Genomic DNA, 20,918 nt, shown 5'->3' on the forward strand with positions numbered 1-20,918 from the left:
CACAACTTCAAAAGTGTAAACGTGAATCGGATTGACAGAATTAAACAAACTACACTTAAAAAAAAAATTACACTGAATAAACAATTACAAAGCTTTTTTGGGAACAGCTTAATTGTTTTGTGTTCAACTAGGGCAGGGCTGATAAACAATATTATATCCAATCGCGATAAAATTTGTCAATAACAATGAAAACAATGACAATTTACTCTATATTGATCTCAAAGCCAATCACACAGTAGAAATGGTCAACAAGGGAATCTAAGTGTGTTGATATTGATGTACCAAATTTTGGGCCACGAAAAAATTGAATGGTCAATATGGAAAATAATTATCAAGATTGCATTTTTGCCATATCGCCAAGCCCTATGTTCAATCCACTCAAATTTGTAAAAATTATTAAATTAATTTTTACAAATTTTTACAAATTTAAGTGGATTGAACACAAAACAATTAAGTTGTTCCAAAAAATTGTGTTTATTCAGCTCAAATTGTGTGAAACCCAGCATTTTTTTTTGTGTGTGTAATTTGCAACAAAACTAATTGATCATTGTTGGTGCCAGACAGAATCTGCAGACAAATTTTGCTATTTCGGCTGAAAATTTTGTAAAATATCTGAGGATTGATGCAAAATTATTTTGGGAGTGTCCTTACCAAATATATAAAAATAAAAAATAACAGCATTTTATCTTTATTTAATATTTACAATACAAATCCATCTAGATCCACTTATTTGGTAAACAAAGCAAGTCTCTCATATAATTTGACAGAACTAAAAGACAGAAATTAGTACTTTAAAAACTGAATAAATATAAATTTACAAACATTTACACAAGTAACATACTTTTTTTTGTTGTTTTGACAAAAAAAATGTGATTATGATTTAAAATAAAATAATAAAAACATATTTGTTAAAAATAATTATTAATAATAAAGCACAGGCAAACTACATTATTGGTATAAACAAGTATTTTAAGTATTAAAAAGGATAATAATAAATGTAAATATTAAATCAAATTTTGATAAATAAATAATTTAGGTATTTAAAAAAAATAAATAATAAAATTAAAATTAGAAATTAAATATTTGAATTAAAAATTAAGTGTTCTATTTCAGCCGTCGTATTATCAAAGCATACTTTTACAGATAGTACTAAATAAATTGAAAATTTGTAAACCAAATAATTTAGGTATTTTAAAATAAAAGTTAATACGAATTTATGTAGTTTTGTATTTCGAACATTATTATCTTAAAGTGTGCTTGAATAATGTTATTGATTTAAAAATTGTAAATTAAATAATTTGGGGATTTAAATTAAATAATAATTTATGTAGTTTTGTATTTCAAACATTACATTATCCAGACACACTTTTAAAGATAATCTGTAAACCAAATAATAATAGAAAAATAGGGATATTTGCCCATCTAACAAGCCATTTCCCCCGTTCACGCTTCAGGTTGCAAGCCCGACTGACACCAGTAACTTTGATAGCTTTCCTGAGGACAACGAGGACCCTCCTCCTGATGACAACTCTGGCTGGGACACTGATTTCTAAAAACTGAAACCCAAAACATGTCCTGCCCTGGAACGTCCCGTGCGGTTCATCATCCCAAAGATGAGCAAAGAGGACAATGAAGACGTCAAGCCCAGCTCTGTGACACCAAGTTGCCTTTGCCCATGCTTCTGTCCCATGGAGAAACTGGGGGCGTCCCAGCTCCCACCGCACCCCGTGACTCAAAACTGTCCTAATAATACAGACAGGAGTGTGTATTTACGACACAGCCTTGCATATGGACTCAAGCCTTGGGCTGGATCTGATATAAAACATGAGCCCTTAATATTTTTACTCTGCAGTTTTATGTTTGACAGATTGCACAAGCAGCATTTTCTAAAAAAAAAAAAAAAAAAAAAAAAAAAAAAACAGAATTATAAAAGTAGAGACACGACTGTGATGGATTTTAATTTCTGATTGAATTGCATAGCTGTGTGTAAATGCATTTGCAACAAAGACTCTAATGTGACATACTTGCTAAGGCCTTATTATGGATATAAATTGATTGGTTTTAAATTTATTTTTTTATTTTGTCCTTTTTAGTGCATACTCCTCTTGGAGAAATAGCTCTCAATTCTTAAAATCTTCAATTCTTCTCTGGAAGAATGATGGTATTCAAACAGTTTGGTTCCCCCTATAGACTTCCATTGTAAATACAGGGTTCCCACTCTTTAATGAACAGCGGATTTAAGGACTTTTTAAAGCACCATTCATCAGGGCTGCAGGTTAAACGAAAAAAAGATTGCGATCTTGATTCAACCGTACACACGATCTTAATTCAGCTTTTCTACAATTCAGACAATTATATGTTCAAGTTCAGTAGAGAAGTGTAAAGGCAGATGAATAAGTCTTCAAATTGTTTAATATACGTTGCTCAGCAATGTGGACACCTCCAAATAGCATTAAAAGTGTCTCATACTGTATTCATAAGTTATAATTCACCCCAAAATGTAATTTCTTTCTAAATGTAATGACGCAAAATCACATGAGCTGACACACTGTTTGTTTGCTAAAGAGAGGATGTGCATGTGCCCGTGAATGATGTCTACTTTAGTGAACAGAACTAGCAAATGCGTCAATAACAGCTAATAAAGTTGTAAATAGGGATAGGACAATAACCGTTTTTAAGGTATACCTCGGTTTGGAAAAGTCAAGATTTTTAAAACAGCCAACATCTTTAGCTATACCGTTCCTAAGGTATATGTACGATTTTTTTTATTTTAGGACTACAGTATCTCCAGCAGAAAAGATATCCAAAGATGCAAAGATTGTAAGGAAATCTGTTTTTAAAACAAATGAAGACAGCAGAAGTCAGTGATTCAGTTGAATTATTTAGCCTGACATGTTTACTGTTCCAAAATAATAAAATGCTTCACAAAATAAAATATCTTGTGTCAAAAGGGGAAAAAAGTTTTTTCTTTTTTACTTTTTACTTTTTTACTATAAAAAATATAGATTTTAGAGCAGTAATTACAATACTGTGAAACTGATATTTTTACCCAAGGTTATCATACCGTCAGAATCTTATATCTTCCCATGCCAAGTTGTAAATAACGTTCAGCTGTGTGGGGAAATAAGATTTGCATGCATGTTGTTTTTTCTCAAAGTGACGACAGGCATGACATGAGCGCACTCGACTGTGAAAGTGAAACCGAAAGCGTGCACATCATTTAAATCAGGGATCACCAAACTTGTTCCTGCAGAGCCGGTGTCCAGCAGATTTTGCCCCCAACACTAATCAAACACACCTGAACAAGCTAATCAAGGTCTTCCTAAGTATACTTGAAACATCCATGCAGGTGTGTTGAGGAGCTAAACCCAGCAGGGACACCGGCCCTCCAGGACCGAGATTGATGACCCCTGATTTAAATGATCATATTGCATTTTACAGTTCTGATTACGACAAGCACTTGATATGTTTTTCTTTCATAGCGAACACAGCGTTGTTTATAAAAACAAATGTACTGGGTCAGTATAACTACTCTAGCTTATATAATGTAAGAGGGGATCTGATGACAGCGGTTTCATTTTATCAGTGAAATAAATGGTCTAATAATGTTGTCAATGACAGAGTGCAAGTATATATCTCAAACATAATAATTCAACTTTAAAATGATGAATAGTTGTATTCTGATGTCATCACTTTAATTAACAACCAGGACTAATTTAAAGTCTTGTCAAGTCCACCATTACAGGTCTATGCAAAATGTAGCATTTTAACCATCAGTAGACCTACACATGGGCCTAATATTATTTGTGTTTTACCATATGTTTGAGAAATAACAATAACTACTTATATTAACCTTTATTTTACATCTACAGAATCGTGAGAAAATCTTTAAGCGGAAAAAAAATTTATTCTCATTTTAGCCAGAATCGTGCAGCCCTAGCATTAATTTCAAATCAAGCACCTTTTTTTAATTCCCCGAGCACATGTAGTGCCATGAAAGCCCTTACTCTACTTAACATTTGACTTACATTTAATATTTACATTAAAATGCCTTAGTTTTAAGGAGTTTTAAAGAGTCATGTTAAAAGAATTTAGTAAAACTTGGTAAATTCAATACTGGTAATATACAAAAGTGGTTTCTGATATACTGATCAAATGGACATTATTTATCAAAGTTCTTGTATAAGATTTTCAAATGAAGAATTGACCATTTATAGTTCTGTTTTTAACAGCAGCACATAGGGCTACACAATATGTATTGTTTTAGCATTGATATCGCAATGTGTGCTTCCACAAAAGTCACATCGCAGGATCTGCAATGTTTAACCAGTATTTTTATTGACCAGATTTTGGAAGACACTCATGATTTGTGGCGTTTTTGCATCGTTTAACCATGAAGTTACCAAAACATGTATTATTTATGTGTGTTTTTATTAACTAATTCAGTTTAAAAGGCTAACGAAATTACATTTTTAACTTTAAGGAACTTTAGTTCATTCATGTACAGTTGAAGTCAGAATTATTAACCCCCCCGAATTATTAGCCTGTTTATTTTTTCCCCATTTTCAGTTTAACAAAGAGATTTTTTTTAACACATTTTTAAACATAATAGTTTTAATAACTTCTCTAATAACTGATTCATTTTATCTTTGTCATGATGACAGCAAATAACAATTTAATAGATAATTTTAAGACACTTCTATGCAGCATAAAGTGCCATTTAAAGGCTTAACTAGGTTAATTAGGTTACCTAGGCAGGTTAGGGTAATTAGGCAAGTTATTGTATAACGATGGTTGGTTCTGTAGACTATCGAAAAAAATGCTTAAATGGGCTAATAATTTTGTCCCTAAAATGGCTTTTAAAACATGAAAAACTGCTTTTATTCTAGCTGAAATAAAACAAATAAGACCTTCTCCAGAAGAAAAAATATTATCAGACATACTGTGAAAATGTCCTTGCTCTTTTAAACATCAATTGGGAAATATTGAAAAGGAAAAGAAAATCAAAGGGGGTTTAATAGTTTTGACTTACAACTGTACTATACGGTGTTATTTTACATTTGATTATTAAATTTGTGCATCTAAATATTGTTAGAGTTCCAGAAAATCATATAGCACTGTATATTTTGTTTTCACAGTGTTGTTTATGTACTATATTTCTCAATGTTTGTAATTATCTTATTTGATGTTTATTATAATTTATGTAGATACACTCCCTTACAAAATCCTCCCAAATCATCGAAAATAATGAATTCTTTCCAAACAGACATATTCATTTAATCTGGTGAAATTATATATTCAATATCTCAATATATATGGTAAAAAAAGAAACCATCGCAATGTCAGTTTTTCCAATATCATGCAGCCCTAGCAGCACAGTACAATTGGTAAAATAACACCAAACTAATTTCATTTCAAACTGACTTCAATGTCCGATGTTTGTTTTTAAGTACTTTAAGGCTTTGAATCCATATGTCTAAAATTTAAGTCATTTCAAGAAGTGTGGGAACACTCTAAATATAATGAAAACCAGGTCTGTCTGAATACTTTAAAACATTACACAGAAAAAAAATAGATCTGTTTTCAGTATGAACAATATGAGGGTGAGTAAATATCATTATTATGTGAACTAAAGGTTATTTTGCAAGTATGATAAACTTAAAAGGCTCTGAATGTGTGGTTATTTTTTTATCTCAAAAGTAAAAAGAATACAAATCAATACAGTTTGTGCACCACTAGAGGGCAGAAATTCACTCAAAATTCACACTGCACTTCCTAGTGTCATCCCATGGCCTCAGATTGCGTTTATGAAGTTATCAGCTCTATTATTGATACCAGACAGAACATTTTCTCCTATTATTTTCACTATAATCATGATGAGAAGACTGCCTGCAGGCTAATACTAGCTTGAACACAAAGTGCTGTACTGGAAAAACCAATTAAGTAATCTTATTTATTGTAGGACCAGAGGTAAATATTTCTGTAAATATATACATATACAGTGGTAATAATATTTTTGTGATATTTGTAGAGATTTATCGTCACAGTCCTATTGCTTAGGAGTTAGTTTTTGGATTTGATTTGTATGCTTTTTTTTGGTAGTTCTCTTTACTTTACAAGATGGCTATTCTGCTCACTATATATATATCTTTCGGCATTATTGTAAGTGCCTTAACACAATGGCATCCAGAATTCACCCTGCTTGTTTTGATGCTGCACGCCTCAAAATGTTCTTCTTAATCAGTTGTGGCTTTTTTTTAAAAAAGGTACAGAGATTTATATGCCATTTTCCTACAATAAAACATCTTTCAAATAGTGCCTGCGTCTGAAATCTTTTTTTTATGGGGATAATTTGCACCTGCATGTTGGTTATCATTACGGTTTTCGGAAGTTCAGCATGTCCTGCAAACAAGTCTTGCTATCTTGTCCTACAAACAAGATTTAGCTGGAGGTGTTAGCGCTGTGAAGGGTCTGACTCATATCAGCTGGTGATAATGCTCTGTAAACATCTGCCCTCCCCTCGTCCCAACAGATAAACACATGAGCATGGCAGCTCTTTAATGCCAGCAGACATCAAAAGACATCAACCCAGGGGGTAAAGAAGACATCTTTGACCTCCGGTTCACAGCAAAAAGCATCAGTCAATTGATGTTTTCCATTCAAAGATGCAAATTAAACTTGTGCGCAAAATTAGAAAATCACACAAAACATTTGAAGAGTAAATTATCCGGTCATAGAAAACTAAATCGATAAACTGAAGAAGCCACTGCGTGCCGTTTTTTCCTTATAATCGTTTACTTTAAAAAGAAACGCAATAAGTGTGTGCTGTGTATAGGCCTTTCACAATGATCAATATATGGACTTTATCACACAACACATGGACATGACCTCAAATATTTAATGCGTATCGCCCATACTTAAAAACCAATTCGGTAACACTTTATAACAACTACACACTACGAATAATTTATTAAGCATTAGCAAATAGTGAATTCATTATCTGTTAAGCATTAACTCTACATTAATAGACGTTAGTAAGCAGTTTAAAACTACTGCTAAAAATGCTGTATTTTTGACTATTTTTGACTAAGGCTATTTATAATGTGCTTAATGACTGCATTTTCTTACGTTGTTACTTATTAATTGTTAATTACTGAAAAAAGTATTGCCTTGTTTAAATTATTCACCATTTAAAAAAGGATTAATAAACTATTCAAATCAACATTTATATATTTTATTAATCAGGAATGTACTAATAGTATGCTAATAAATGCTTTATTAAACCAACTTCATGCAGTTTTGTGGCCTAATCTAAAGTGAGGATTATTTATGCTTTATAAATCCCTAATAAATGACAAATAAAGGCTCAGTATCAAATTAACAAATATTGTTTGCACTCTTATCTAAAAAATAAAATTACTGTAAACTTTAAACATTGCCAAAAGGCTCCAATAGCCTAATGGTTAAGTACACCAATATATGGCACCATGTTGCTCACGGCAACCCGAATTCGATTTCCGGCTCAAGGTCCTATGCCGATCCTTCTCCTCTCTCTGCTCCCAACACTTTCCTGTTTGTCCTCCACTATCCTATCCCAACACAAAGGTGAAAAACCCCTAAAAAAAATTATTCTAAAAAATAAAAAACATTCCCGAATAACAATCAGAATACAATTAAAAATAAATACAAATAAATAGAATTGGATAAAACAACAACAATATAATAATTTAACAATATAATATGATACTTAAGATACAACTTTTCAAAGTTATTAAGCGATGTTTAAACTGTAGAGTACTTTTATTTTAGTTAAGGTTGCAAAGATTTATTTTCATCTGATATAGTTTCATCTTCAAATGAATGGAAATTAAGAAAGCCTTATATTTTTTATTTATTCTTTTCCATATAACTGAGCCTTTAATTGTCATTTATAAGAGATTTACAAACCATAAATAGTCCTCGCTTTAGATTAGGTCACACAACTGCATGAAGGTGAGTTAGGGTTAGGCATTTATAAGCATTTCTTAACATACAAATTAACTATTAGTATATGCCTGAACAATAAGATATATAAACGTGTATTTGAATAGTTTATTAATCATTTACTGATGCATTTTGAATGATCTTTAAATAGCAAGATTATTTTGTAAATAATGCAATACTTTATTAAGTTCTGAATAAAAATAATCATTAAAGTATGAAAATGCAAGCATTATGCACATTATAAATGTGCTTATAAGTCAAGAATACAGCATTTGTAGCTGTATGTATAAACTGCTTACTAACATCTATTAATGTAGAGTTAATGCTTAACAGATGATTAACTATTTGCTAATGCTTAATAAATTGTTCATAGTGTGTAGTTACTATAAAGTGTTACCACCAATTCTAGTAACATTTTAGCTGATTGTGCAACCTCGCTATCTCTAATGGAGGTGTCAGTGTCAGTATGGTATAGTATTTACTTTAAATTCCTTTAGTATATGTTTGATGTGGGTGTCTGACAACTGAAAATAGATCTGGTATAGCAGATATCACAGCCTCTGTTACATTTTACCTTGCACTTTTTTTGTTAACATTTATTATTATTTATTTAGGATATGCGTTTCACATTCTGATTCCTAGTTATTAAATTGTTAAAATAGGTATAGCGGAATTAAAAAATTTTAAGAATAAAACATGTTCTTTGGAGGAGTGTGGTTGCATTATGATGCTTTATATTGTCATTATACAGAGTGATTCAAAAAGAATGCCACAACTTTCGGGTTGATGTCACTCGAGTGTCTGGTATCTGGTGATATTGAACATCTATACTTTTATGAACATTTTTAATAGTTTAAAGTGATATATTGTCTGGGTTGGGGTTGTATACTATGCTACAAAAACGTTGTAATAATCTGCCAATATATATATATATATATATATATATATATATATATATATATATATATATATATATATATATATATATATATATATATATATATATATTTTTTTTTTTTTTTTTTTACAGAATTTAGTATTTCTCTATATATTATTTATTATACATTATTTCAAACTACTAAAATGTCAATAAAAGTCACTTTCTTAACCTGTATAGTTGAATTATCAACATCAAAAGTCGACAGAGCAGCGATTAAGGTCCCATAATGCAATTCACAACTGTACACTAGCAGAAAACACTTACATCCAGAAACAGTGTACAGTAATATTAGCGTATTCAACTGTAAAATTAAATATGCTTATAACTAAAAATTGGCACCAAAAACCAATATCAAGTAGCATAATGGACTGGAGGAGAAAAAACATCCCTAAGTCAAGTTACAAATGGCTTTTCCACACTTGAAGTGTTTAAAATATAGTGTATAGACGTTTCATCGCCTTATGCTTCAGAAGTCCCAATGCTAATTTAAAGGAAAAATGTCACAAAGAATAACAGAGGGAGATCTAGTTTGTGTTTGATTTGGCCATTTTGGGACCAGTTAGTTACAGTAATGGTATTCGTCCCACTTCAAACGTGAAGTCCAACAAAGAAACAAGTTTGTTTTGGAGAGTCATCAGAGGACATGCATCACCCCCTGCTTAGATACTGTCACACCGAAGAAGGACATGAAGCAAACTACCAAAATAAACAACAGAGTTTGGATTACCTTTGCATGGCATCTGCAGAACACAGCACAAAAAAAAAAAGTATATGTGAATAATAACTACTTGCAACTGTATTTTTTTTAACCTACAGAGTCAGGAGTGTGTTTGTTTTCTGCCTAAACTGCAATTCTGTCTAAACTATACCTTAATGAATCATTTATGTTAAATTGTTAACTCAAATAAAACTACAAAGGCAAAACTACAGTCCTCTGTTCACAAGTTACCATGTTATGTTTTAATATAGTAGGGCTGCACGACATTGGAAAAATAAGACAATGCAGTATTTTGTTTTTATGCAATATATATTGTAATAGGAATATAATTTCACAATTTTTTCATTCTTTTAGAAAATAGGTCTTAAACTCAATTCCTGGAGGGCCACAGCTCTGCAGTTTTGCTCCAATCCCAATCAAAGACAGCTGATCCAAAAAAAAAAAAAAAAAAAGGCTTATTGATTAGTTAGATCAGTTGTGTTAGAATAGGGTTAGAGCAAATCTGTGCAGAGCTGTGGACCTCCAGGAATTGAGTTTGAGACCTATGATTTAGACTGATTTGGGATTATTCTGGGTGCAAATCATGCATAGAATATAATAAACAATTAACAAAAGCATAAATTAATACAACAGAGCAAATATACAATAAAATAAAGATTGCTTTATGGTTTTCTGGGGAGTGGAGAAATTGAATTATCATATGTAAAATAGCATATTGTCATCATTGAATAAATCGTTTTTTAAGGTTACAGTGGTACAATTTTGGGATGACATATTTTATGACTCGATCGGTACTCACCAGTTTGGCCATTCGCATGAACCAATCAATCACAAGTGTTTGTTTACAGGTTTAAAACTTGATTTAACATTTTAAACTTCATAGCGCTTCAAATATGCACTCCAAACCGTTTCTTTATTAGATGTTTCCATCCAACCATTTTTATGTACATTTTTGATATGCGCATAAAAAAGCGATTAATGGAAACGTCAAGATGCTCAATAAAAAACATGCGCATAACCGAGTACGATAAATTTTTTATTCGGTATGTAAAAATGTGCATACATTATGATGTAAACACTTTTACTGAACAAATTCTAGTTTGCGCATTAAAAAACCCATGTGACTTTGTTATAGGAGATCATGTGATGATAAAAATGTTTGTGAATGGACAAACCAGCAGGCTGACCGCATTGTAAAACATCTGAAATGTTGTTTTGGTCATTCTAAAACACCTAAACTAATTTAGTATTAGCGTTATTATATTAATAATTACCTCCAGAAATGTCAAGGGCATCTGTGGTCCGCGTCTAACGCCTTCTAACGTCATAGTGCATTCATTGCATGTCGGCATACTGTCTTTCTGAGGTGCGTGTAATTTATTACAGTTTTTCTCACAACACTAGTGCATTTCTGCACATGCATTTCTGTTCATGCATTTCTCAAAACAATTAGTACAAACTGCAAAACCTAGCTGATAACCTGCAAAAGCGCATCACATCCTCAAAATGGATAGGTCATTCCTGAAAAGCAAGTATTCATATCAATCAAAAAGTCAGTGTCATCAAAATGAAAAGCCCTGACACCATTGTTTATGAACAAGATAGTCAAATAGCTTTGTCATGTTTTCATTATGACAGTTTCCTCTGTACATTTTTTCAATGCAAAGAAGTCAGATTTTGGTGACACTTCCTGAAAATGCTCAAGACAGCACACCCTTATTTACAACAAACAAACTTTCTTTGGGTAGATCCGTGCACAACTGTAAACAATATTGCAGAACATATTGGAACTGAACCTTCAACACACACAGGTCTGTAAATCATTCATGAAATTGTTCAATTTTTAAGACGTTTTCAGGAAAATAAAGAGATATTTTTTATATAAAATTAGCTTGACAGATTTTAGTTCAACATTTTTGTATGTAATGACTCAAGTAATGAAATGAGCACTATTAGTTTAATATGGGATGACTATTCCGCATTCACAAGTTTAGTTAATTTTGACTGACATAAGCAAATGATAATGTTATAAATAGCAGAGAGTTGTATGAAAGCAGTTGATGCATGTCCAAAAAGCATTTGCAATTTGTGGGAAAGAATGAGAAACTGCTACTAGGATGTGCACAAATGACTGACTGTTTTGAGAAATGCATTACCTGTTGCGCAAATGTAACTAGTGTAGTGAGAAATGCACCAAAGCGACTGAGAAAAACTGTAAATGAAGAAAAGATTCATGCAGCTTCTCTAACCTCAGCAAATTACATTTTTACTTTTGATATTTGGTTCCAGATAATCAAGAAGTGATGATTTTGTTCTCTTTTACTCATTAGGTGGAAACTTTTTTTTTTGCATGTCTTTTATGTGATATTCTAGTCTTGCGCATAAAATTAAAAAAAAAATTTGAATTGAATCTTTGGATGGAAACAGCTATTGATGCACATTGACTTATTCTTCCTACATTTGCAATGTTTCCAAACTGCATTGTTAGTCATTTTTCTTCCCAATTTTTTTTCTGTTTTATGTATTGTTTTCTGTAAAGCTGCTTCTGACCATGACGTGTCCACACTAAATGGTAATATGAGATGCGTTTAAGAGATTCTATGCAACATCCTTCATTTATTCTCTTAGGTGAGGCCAGATCCACTAAAGTAACACACTTAAGAGGTAAAATGTGCTTTATTACTTTTGAAATTTTGTAGTTTGTAATATTTTTTTGCTCGAGTTTAAATGTATTACATTGGCTAAAAGATTATTTTATTAAATGTTTCTGATCAATAAAACTGTTTTGTTCGAATGCACCAAAATATATTAGGCCTACTTTTAGTCACAGAAAAATTGATATAAACATTAACTTCTAATGATATAAACTACAGGTAAAAAGTTTGGGGTCAGTAGGACTTTTTTATATTTTAAAATAAGTTTATAAGCTTATTATTATTAAAATAAGCTGCTCACCAAGGCTGCCTATTGATGCAATTGATCAAAAATACAGTACAAATTGTAAAATTTTATTGCACTATAAAATAACTGTTCAAAAATAGTTATTTTATATATAGAAAAAATAGAAATTAAAATAGAAAATAGAATTTAGTATAATAGTTTATTCCAGTGATTGTAAAGATGAATTTTCAGCTTCATTACTCCAGTCTTATGAGTCACATGATTCTTCAAAAATCACTCTAATGTGATTTATGCATTATTGAAGTTATATGAAACTTGAAGCATCAGAATCGGTATCAGCTTGACACCATGACAAGGAATCGATACTCGATATCAGCTTCAAAAGTACTGATCAGAGCATCCCTAGTACAACTTACTGCACCTGAATCCAGTCACAGGCCTTAAAAATAAACTTTTTAGGCCTTAAAAGATAAACTTTTACTATATTATAGTTAAACTCTACAAATCTCAAAATGTTTGCAAAATTATGGCTCTTCCTCAACTGTACACTCAACATTGCAGATCCAGTGATGTGACTATTGCAGATGTGCACATTGCAATATCAATGCTGAAGCGATATATTGCTCAGCCCTAATTCATATAGCTAAAAATGTGATGAAAAAATATTAAGACTCATCATGCACTGTAAAAATAATGATGACAAAAGTTTGACAACAAATGTTTTGTTACTTTAACTTATTTGAATAAGTTAATCAACTAATTTTCTTAACTATTATATATGGTTTAGCGTAATATCTTTGTTAGTTAAATATATGTTGTCGGTTAATGTGTTGAGATACCTAGAAAATTTCAAGTTGAGATAACTAGAAAGTTGCATTTATTTCATCAAAGGTAAAGTACAAATTGTAAAATTGTGAAATGTTATTTCACAATAAAATATTCGAAAATTCGAAAGTAGCTTATAATTTAATTTAATAATTTTATCAAGAGATTTTAATGAATTTTCAGCTTCATTGCTCACATGATCCTTCAGAAAGTACTACTATATTAATTATTATTGTTATTATTATTAATGGTAATAGTACTAAAATCAATAATGATTAATTTAAAAATTAATTTCATTTGAAACTACATACAATAAGCAAAAAATTAATATTTAATAAATAAGTATTTAACAATTACATTTTTTTATAAATGCTGCCTTGATAAAAAGAATAATTTTATTTAAATTATTTATTTAAATTAATAATAAAAAAAAATTGACCCTAAACTTTTGACTAGTGTGTGTATATTCATATACATACATACACAATATGGAATTTGCAAATGTTATGGGACATGATCTTTACTTAATATTTTTCAAGTTTTTGGCATAAAAGAAAAATCACATATAACAAATTAAAATAAACAAATAAAATCAATTCAACATAAGAGATCTTGTGGGACAGGAGGTTCACATTTTCTCTAAATTAATCCCTGATTTATTTTGAGACAGAAAACAAACACTGCTAAAGTATAGAGCTACTCATAAATTGTGATAAAGTGTGGTTCATCATAAAGTTGGGTTTGAATTATTTTCTCACCTCAGGAAAACTACGACACGATGCGATCTCGGAGTCGGACAACTGTTTTGATATCGTCAGAAATGATGACGAACACGCGCCAGCTACCCTCAAACACACTTTAAAACCCTAAAAAAAAGACTAATCAAAAGTCTCAATAGGCAACATGTCCTCTTAGTAGGCCTATTCGGACATGTTAGAACATGCACGCATGCCACATCACAACTACAATTGATAAGAGTCACTAATTTAGCGCTTTGAATAGACCTGTTCAAAAGAATTGATTCCCGGACCTGACAAAACATCAACTATTGCACTGAACAGTTAATCATACACCTGTAAGTGTGAATAATATAAATGTGTCTTTTTAACGTGCGTTAAACAAATTATTTGTTGGAAGAATTGCTAAGTTTGTTCGTTTTAAAATGATGAATAATAATGAACGAATGCCGCCTTCTGTATTAACGCAATGTCATTTTGACTGATGTAGTGAATAATACCTTCAAAAGGGTCACTCGAGAGCCCTGGCCTGAATGAGCTGTCATCAGGAATTTTAAAACAGGATTACCTGGCATCCCGCTAAATGAATTTGCTGAGTACAATGTCTACAGAAAGCCGCTAAAAGCCGAGCAAATGGACTGTTTGCGAAAATGCCATCGCTGTGGAAGTCTGATTAAGACACGGGCTTCAGTCCTGTTTGATCTGAGCTCATCAAAGGCTCCTTTACACAAGCTTCATTTTACACCACTGTAGGCTTTGGATGTACAATTAAAACAAAGCCAATAGACAAAGGGATGGGGATGAACCCTGCCAATTCACGTTTAATGAAGTGTATTGAGCGTTTGTCCTGTGCCCGTCTATTAGAAGTGACCCCTGTCAACAACATCAAAGACGCTGATTTGGGAGTTATCCCGGAGTATTGGGCAGGGAGACACTTTGAAATTGTTAAATCATTTGGGCAGCTCATGTCCGCCAGTAATGTTGCAATTCTGTGGTCAAATTTAAGAGTAATGTATTATATTTGCTGTACAATTTTTGAGTCACACATGTACATTGCTCGGTTCACTTAAATAATATTAACCTAATTCAAAAAGCGGACCTTTCTATTAATCTGTTTTATAATTGTATTGTTCATATCTATAATAAAACAGATCAATAGATGAACCACGCCACCTATAAAAGCGTCACGTTCTTATCTTCGGTCGCTAATCACGCACTATGTATTTAAAAGCCAGACTGAATGATAATTAATTCGGTAAACTTCTCACTTCTTTCTTATTTGCATATTCACTTTGATCTTTATGCACTTGTTTAATCAAACGCATTTCAAAGAGCCCCGTTATGACTGATGGTTCAACCTGCATTTCTAATATACAAACTCACCGAGGAAAATGGCAGGGGGGGAAATGTGTTTTTTTTTTTTTTCAATGAATGACATCCATTTAAAATATTTTAAATTACATTTAAAGTACTTTTTTATATATCCAATTACAATTTAAAATAGAAAAGCAATTAAATAAACAGGCCGCAACAATAAGAATACAATCACCAAGACAAGAAATACAATTTACGACTTTAACACAATCATCATCTAAATAATAATTTATTAATGTTCCAATATCACAAAAATATTCATAAAGGTGTTGATTTCGAGTAATGGGTCTATAGTTCGGGTTTCCTTGGTCCGGAATCTCAACAAGATTGCTGTATTTAAATATAGAATAACTATTTTTATTATTTATTATTATGTATTTGTACTTTTTTATTCTATAAATAAATAAAGGTTATTTTAAGTTACAAAATCCCACGAATATTACTGTTAAAAGATTGTTTTAGACTGACCATCAATAGCACTATAGCCAAAATATAGTTTCTCGGTTTTCTCTATAAAATTCAAAGTTGTATAATTCATCAGTGTAACTTTATATCACTTTGATTTTGCATGCAAAAAATAAATAAATAAATATTGGTAGCTTAATAAAAACTGCCAATCCTACAGTCTCTATGAAGCTTCATCAAACATAAGCATACTTCGCACAGCTTTTCCCATCAAATAAGCACTATTACTGTGGTGTCTGTTTGATGCCAGCTCATAAAGACGTGCATTCACTGATAGACAGACAGCTCATGACACAACGCTTTGAAATTTCATCCAGCCCTTTGTTGCTCACAGCAAGGGGCGGGAGCGCAAACAACCCCGCGCGCGTATAAATGAAGCGGCTTGCGCTCATGAGGAACCACAGAAGAGCTCCGCTCACCCAGGGAATACATCCTACAATTCAAGGAATAACATGATGCACATCGCCATGCTCTCTACTGCATGCCTCATTTTTATGGGCTGCATCAAAGTGGCCGGTTCTACGATGCTCAACTCCAACGCTATTAAAGTCGGTTCAGGTGCGGCGGGTGCCAGTCATCCGGTTAGCCCGAGTCCGGACGTGTCACTTTTGGACAGTCTGAACTTCGCCCTCGATACACCGCAGGTAAGCATAGAAATATGCATATGCTATGTCAGACAGCTGGTGGTTTTTAGACTAATAGTGTATTTCCAAACCTCCAGCAGCCTTTAATCTGTGAGAGTGATGAGGAATGCGGTGGAGAGGAGTTTTGCTTCCAGTCTCGCGGTGTCTGTCTCCAGTGCAAGAAGCGCAGGAAGCGCTGCATCCGGGATGCGATGTGCTGCCCTGGCAACCACTGCAGCAATGGTAAGATCAGACTCGTGTAACGCGGAGAATGCACATATTTTTTATTTACTATCATGTAGTTTGAGGTTTATAGCGTTGGATAATATTGACGAAACCTTTCGTTATAGGTGTTTGCATTCCAAATGACCCTGACATGATTCAGCAGCTTGGCATGGAAGAGTTCGTGTCCATCGCCCATGAAAACTCTACTGCTCTAATGCCGAAAGTTTCGACTCAAGGATCACCACAAAACCAGATGCTGAAAGGTATGCAATGTTATGTTTATATGTTTGCATTTGACCTAATAATGTATGTGTGGATTAGATTCGAATATGTTTCCGCTCTGTAATAGCAACTTTGCAGATTTTTATTGCTTGTTTAAAATCAGAAAGTATGTATAGGTGTTTCGAAAAAGAATATTGAATATGGTCAAATTAGTCTTATAAGCATTCAAAAGGAGTGTTTACAAAAAAATGCATATCTTGTCATAATTGATTTATTCTCTCTTCATTTGTTCCAAATCTGTTTGAGTTATTATTGAACCCAAAGAAAGATATTTTGAAGAAGGATGAAAACTGGTAGCATCGACTTCCATAGTATTTGTCTTTCAGGCATTGGTTACCAGTTTTCAGCTTTCTTCAAAATATATTTTGTGTTCAACAGAAGAAAGAAATGCATACGGGTTTGAAACCATTCGTGAATAGCAAGTAAATTCCATTATTTTATAGTGAAGTCTTTCTTTAAGACCGCATTTTCAATGTAATGCAATGCCTTTTAAAGACCAGGTTAATATAACAATTCACTCCAAAATGTACATTCTGTCATTATTTATTAGATATTTTGAGAGAAATCATAAGACATTGACATTCATAGTACTTTTGTTCTACTTCGGAGGCGATTACCTAACAGTATACAACATTCTTCAAAGTATCTTCTTTTGCGTTCAACAAGTAAAAAAGGCATTTAGGGTGAATCCCCCCTTTAAAAGATCAACTTTATTTTAATGTGTGGTGTGTGCATGATATTAATGAATGTTGTTGTGTTTTTGAAGGTCTGGAGGGAGAGAACTGTCTGAGATCATCAGATTGTGCAGAGGGACTTTGCTGCGCTCGTCACTTTTGGTCCAAAATCTGCAAGCCTGTCCTAAAAGAGGGCCAGGTCTGCACCAAGCACAAGAGGAAAGGCACTCATGGCTTGGAGATATTCCAGCGCTGCGACTGCGGGGAAGGCCTGTCCTGCAGAACGCAGCGAGGAGACGGCGGCAAGGCTTCACGGAGTCTGCACACATGCCAGAGACACTAAATGAAAATTCAAGGAATTTTCTTTCACCAGCTCCCAGAGAAGCAGACTTGAGTCGAGGGAAGCAGGACTTGGAATGGGATACTCTGTTTTTCAACTGGTTTCCTTCATATTCTCGAGTCAACATTGAAGAGTAGATTTAATTGTTTCTCAACGGAACTTAAATAATTGCAGTAAATTACTGTATTATACTGTAAATAATATAAGGCAGTTGGCACTTAAATATTTTTGTCAACCCTGTTATGAAAGAAGGTGCATCAGTCTTTTCTAGTCTACCTTAAATGTATATACATTCATTCTACAGTCATATAGAGCTGATTTAAATGTCTATTTTATTCTAAATAAAGAGTGTACAGATGATATACAGCATACAATGTCTGAAGTCATGCTTCAATTAAGAGTGTGTACATGTTTCGAATGGCCATTTTTGTTGGCGCATGTAAAGAATGTTCAAATTAGGAGTGGTCAGAGTTGAAGTCCTGTCCTATATTCCTTTCTAGAAGCTTAATTAAGGCATTTAATAAGGTGTGTCTATGTTTAATAAGCCACAGGAGACCTTTCCATTGCCGAAAGAAATATTTAAAGTCAAAATCTGAGGTGCTACTTTTACTTTAAAGCAACTTTGTGTTGTACTCCTTGAAACAAATTTAAATAGTTTTAAAGTTTCTTAACTGTAATTGCAACTTCCCCAACTTTTATTTATTTTTAATATCAGAAAGTAGGCACAGGTGTTTGAAAATATATATTAAATATGTTAAAAGTAGTCTAAAAAAGTGTTTTACCATATTTAATATACATTTTAAAGTGTAAAAGACAAACCTTTCCTATATTCCTTTCTAGAAGTTTAAGGCATTTAATAAGTTGTGTCTCTGTTTAATAAGCCACAGGAGATCTTTCCACTGTTGAAAGAAACATTCAAAGTCAAAATCTGAGATGCTAGTTTTACTTTGAAGCCATTTGTGTTGTACTCATAAATAGTTTTAATGTTCCAACTGTAATTGCAACTTCTTAATTTTTTATAATTTTTTTACTATCAGAAAGTAGACATGGGTGTTTAAAAATATATATTGATTATGGCAAAAATAGTCAAAAAAAGTGTAAAAGATATTAGAATAGACAGTTAAAAAAAATTAAAATGTTCATAATTTATTTACTCTCTATTCACTTGGTTCAAACCTGTTTGAGTTGTTATTGGATACAAATATGATATTAAAGAAAGCTGGAAACCTTTCCTACTGTATATTTCATTCTAGAAGCTTAATTAAGACATTTAATGAGGTGCATCTATGTTTAATAAGCCACAACAGACCTTTCCACTGCTGAAAAAATATTCAGTCAAAATCTGAGATGCTACTTTTACTTTGAAGCCGCTTTGTGTTGTACTCATTGAAACAAATTTAAACAGTTTTAATGTTCCAACTGTAAATGCAAGTTCTCCAAATTGTATTTATTTTTAATATCAGAAAGTCCTGTGTGTTTAAGACGATTTTTATCATATTCAATATACATTTTTTTTGAAGTGTAAAAGACATTAGAAGGGATAGTTCAAACAAAAATCTTAATGTTCATAATTTATTTACTCTCCATTCACTTGGTCCAAACCTGTTTGAGTTATTATTGGATACAAAACGTGCTATTTTAAAGAAAGCTGGAAACCTTTCCTACTGTATATTCCTTTCTAGAAGCATAATTAAGGCATTTAATAAGGTGTGTCTATGTTTAATAAGCCACAACAGACCTTTCCAATGTGGATAGAAATATTCAAAGTAAAAATCTGAGATGCTACTTTTACTTTGAAGCCACTTTGTTTAGTACTCGTTGAAACAAATTTTAAGTTTTAATGTTCAACTGTAATTGCAACTTCTCAAACTTTTATTCATTTTTTACTATCAGAAAGTAGGCTCGGGTGTTTAAAATTGTATATTGAATATGGTAAAAAATAGTCTTAAAATGTAAAAGACATAAGAAGGGATAGTTCACCCAAAAATTTAAATGTTCATAATTTATTTACTCTCCATTCACTTGGTCCAAACCTGTTTGAGTTATTATTGGATACAAACCGTGCTATTTTAAAGAAAGCTGGAAACCTTTCCTACTGTATATTCCTTTCTAGAAGCATAATTAAGGCATTTAATAAGGTGTGTCTATGTTTAATAAGCCACAAGAGACCTTTCCACTGCTGAAAAAAATTCAGTCAAAATCTGAGATGCTACTTTTATTTTAAAACCACTTTGTGTTGTACTCATTAAAACAAATGCCAGTATGCTCATTAAAAAAGTCATGTGATTTTGTTATAGAAGATCATGTGGTGACGAAAATGTGTGTGAATGGATAAACCAGCAGCCTGAGCACATTGTAAAACATCTGAAATGTTGTTTTGGTCAAACTAAAACGGCAGTATTTGTGTTGTTATTTTTTTAATTACCTCCAGAATTATCTAGAGCGCCTGTGCTCAGGGTCTGACGCCTTCATACACCTCCAGGCATTCATTGCGTGTCAGCATAATGTCTTCAAAGGTGCAAGTCATTTATTAAATAAAAAACGATTCACGCAGCTTCTCCTACCCCAGCAAACTAGATCTTTACTTGTGATATTTGGCGCCAGTTAATCATGATGATTTTGCTTCCTTTGACTCACTGGATGGAAACACTGCTTCATTCGCATGTCGTATATTCAAAAAAGCTTTAGAAATGAAGATGAATTGAATCTATTTGAAGCATATACCATTTAAAAAACTTGAAAGATCAACATTACAATCAACGATCAGTAAAATAAACCAACCCGCCTTAAAGTGAAGATAAAAAAGACAGCCATGTCTGATTGATCCAATG

The 20,918-nt window shown here is 32.3% G+C and overlaps 2 protein-coding genes and 1 long non-coding RNA gene across 13 annotated transcripts in view; 2 read left to right on the forward strand and 1 right to left on the reverse strand.

Moving 5' to 3' along the window:
• The window catches only part of prkg1b (protein kinase cGMP-dependent 1b), a 263,744-nt gene extending 257,429 nt beyond the window's left edge, over positions 1–6,315 (forward strand). For 2 of the 5 annotated variants that reach the window (XM_087274556.1, XM_087274557.1), the window contains exon 18: positions 1,455–6,315. In XM_087274556.1, the coding sequence (XP_087130682.1) occupies positions 1,455–1,553 (99 nt within the window). In that variant the 3' untranslated portion in view covers positions 1,554–6,315. 5 annotated transcript variants of the gene reach the window in all.
• The window catches only part of LOC147834386 (uncharacterized), a 310,219-nt gene that overhangs the window by 266,264 nt on the left and 23,037 nt on the right, over positions 1–20,918 (reverse strand). The gene's annotated exons all lie outside the window — the stretch shown is intronic.
• Positions 16,341–18,461, forward strand: dkk1b (dickkopf WNT signaling pathway inhibitor 1b). Of its 2 annotated transcripts, none has more exons than XM_087274605.1 (4): positions 16,341–16,587; positions 16,668–16,809; positions 16,917–17,054; positions 17,840–18,461. In XM_087274605.1, the coding sequence occupies exons 1-4, from the start codon at positions 16,396–16,398 to the stop codon at positions 18,088–18,090; spliced, it is 723 nt and encodes a 240-aa protein (XP_087130731.1). In that variant the 5' UTR covers positions 16,341–16,395; the 3' UTR covers positions 18,091–18,461.

This window comes from Danio rerio, chromosome 12 (genome assembly GCF_052040795.2).
Source record: "Danio rerio strain M-AB ecotype USA chromosome 12, GRCz13ab, whole genome shotgun sequence".
Lineage (NCBI taxonomy): Eukaryota > Metazoa > Chordata > Actinopteri > Cypriniformes > Danionidae > Danio > Danio rerio.

What these genes read in the sequence shown, in the direction of transcription:
- dkk1b (XM_087274605.1), top strand. Translation starts at nt 16,396, where the DNA reads ATGATGCACATCGCCATGCTCTCTACTGCATGCCTCATTTTTATGGGC. An exon ending in TCGCCCTCGATACACCGCAG is followed by an intron (nt 16,588 to 16,667) that starts GTAAGCATAGAA and finishes AACCTCCAGCAG; the next exon opens with CCTTTAATCTGTGAGAGTGA. An exon ending in ACAAAACCAGATGCTGAAAG is followed by an intron (nt 17,055 to 17,839) that starts GTATGCAATGTT and finishes GTGTTTTTGAAG; the next exon opens with GTCTGGAGGGAGAGAACTGT.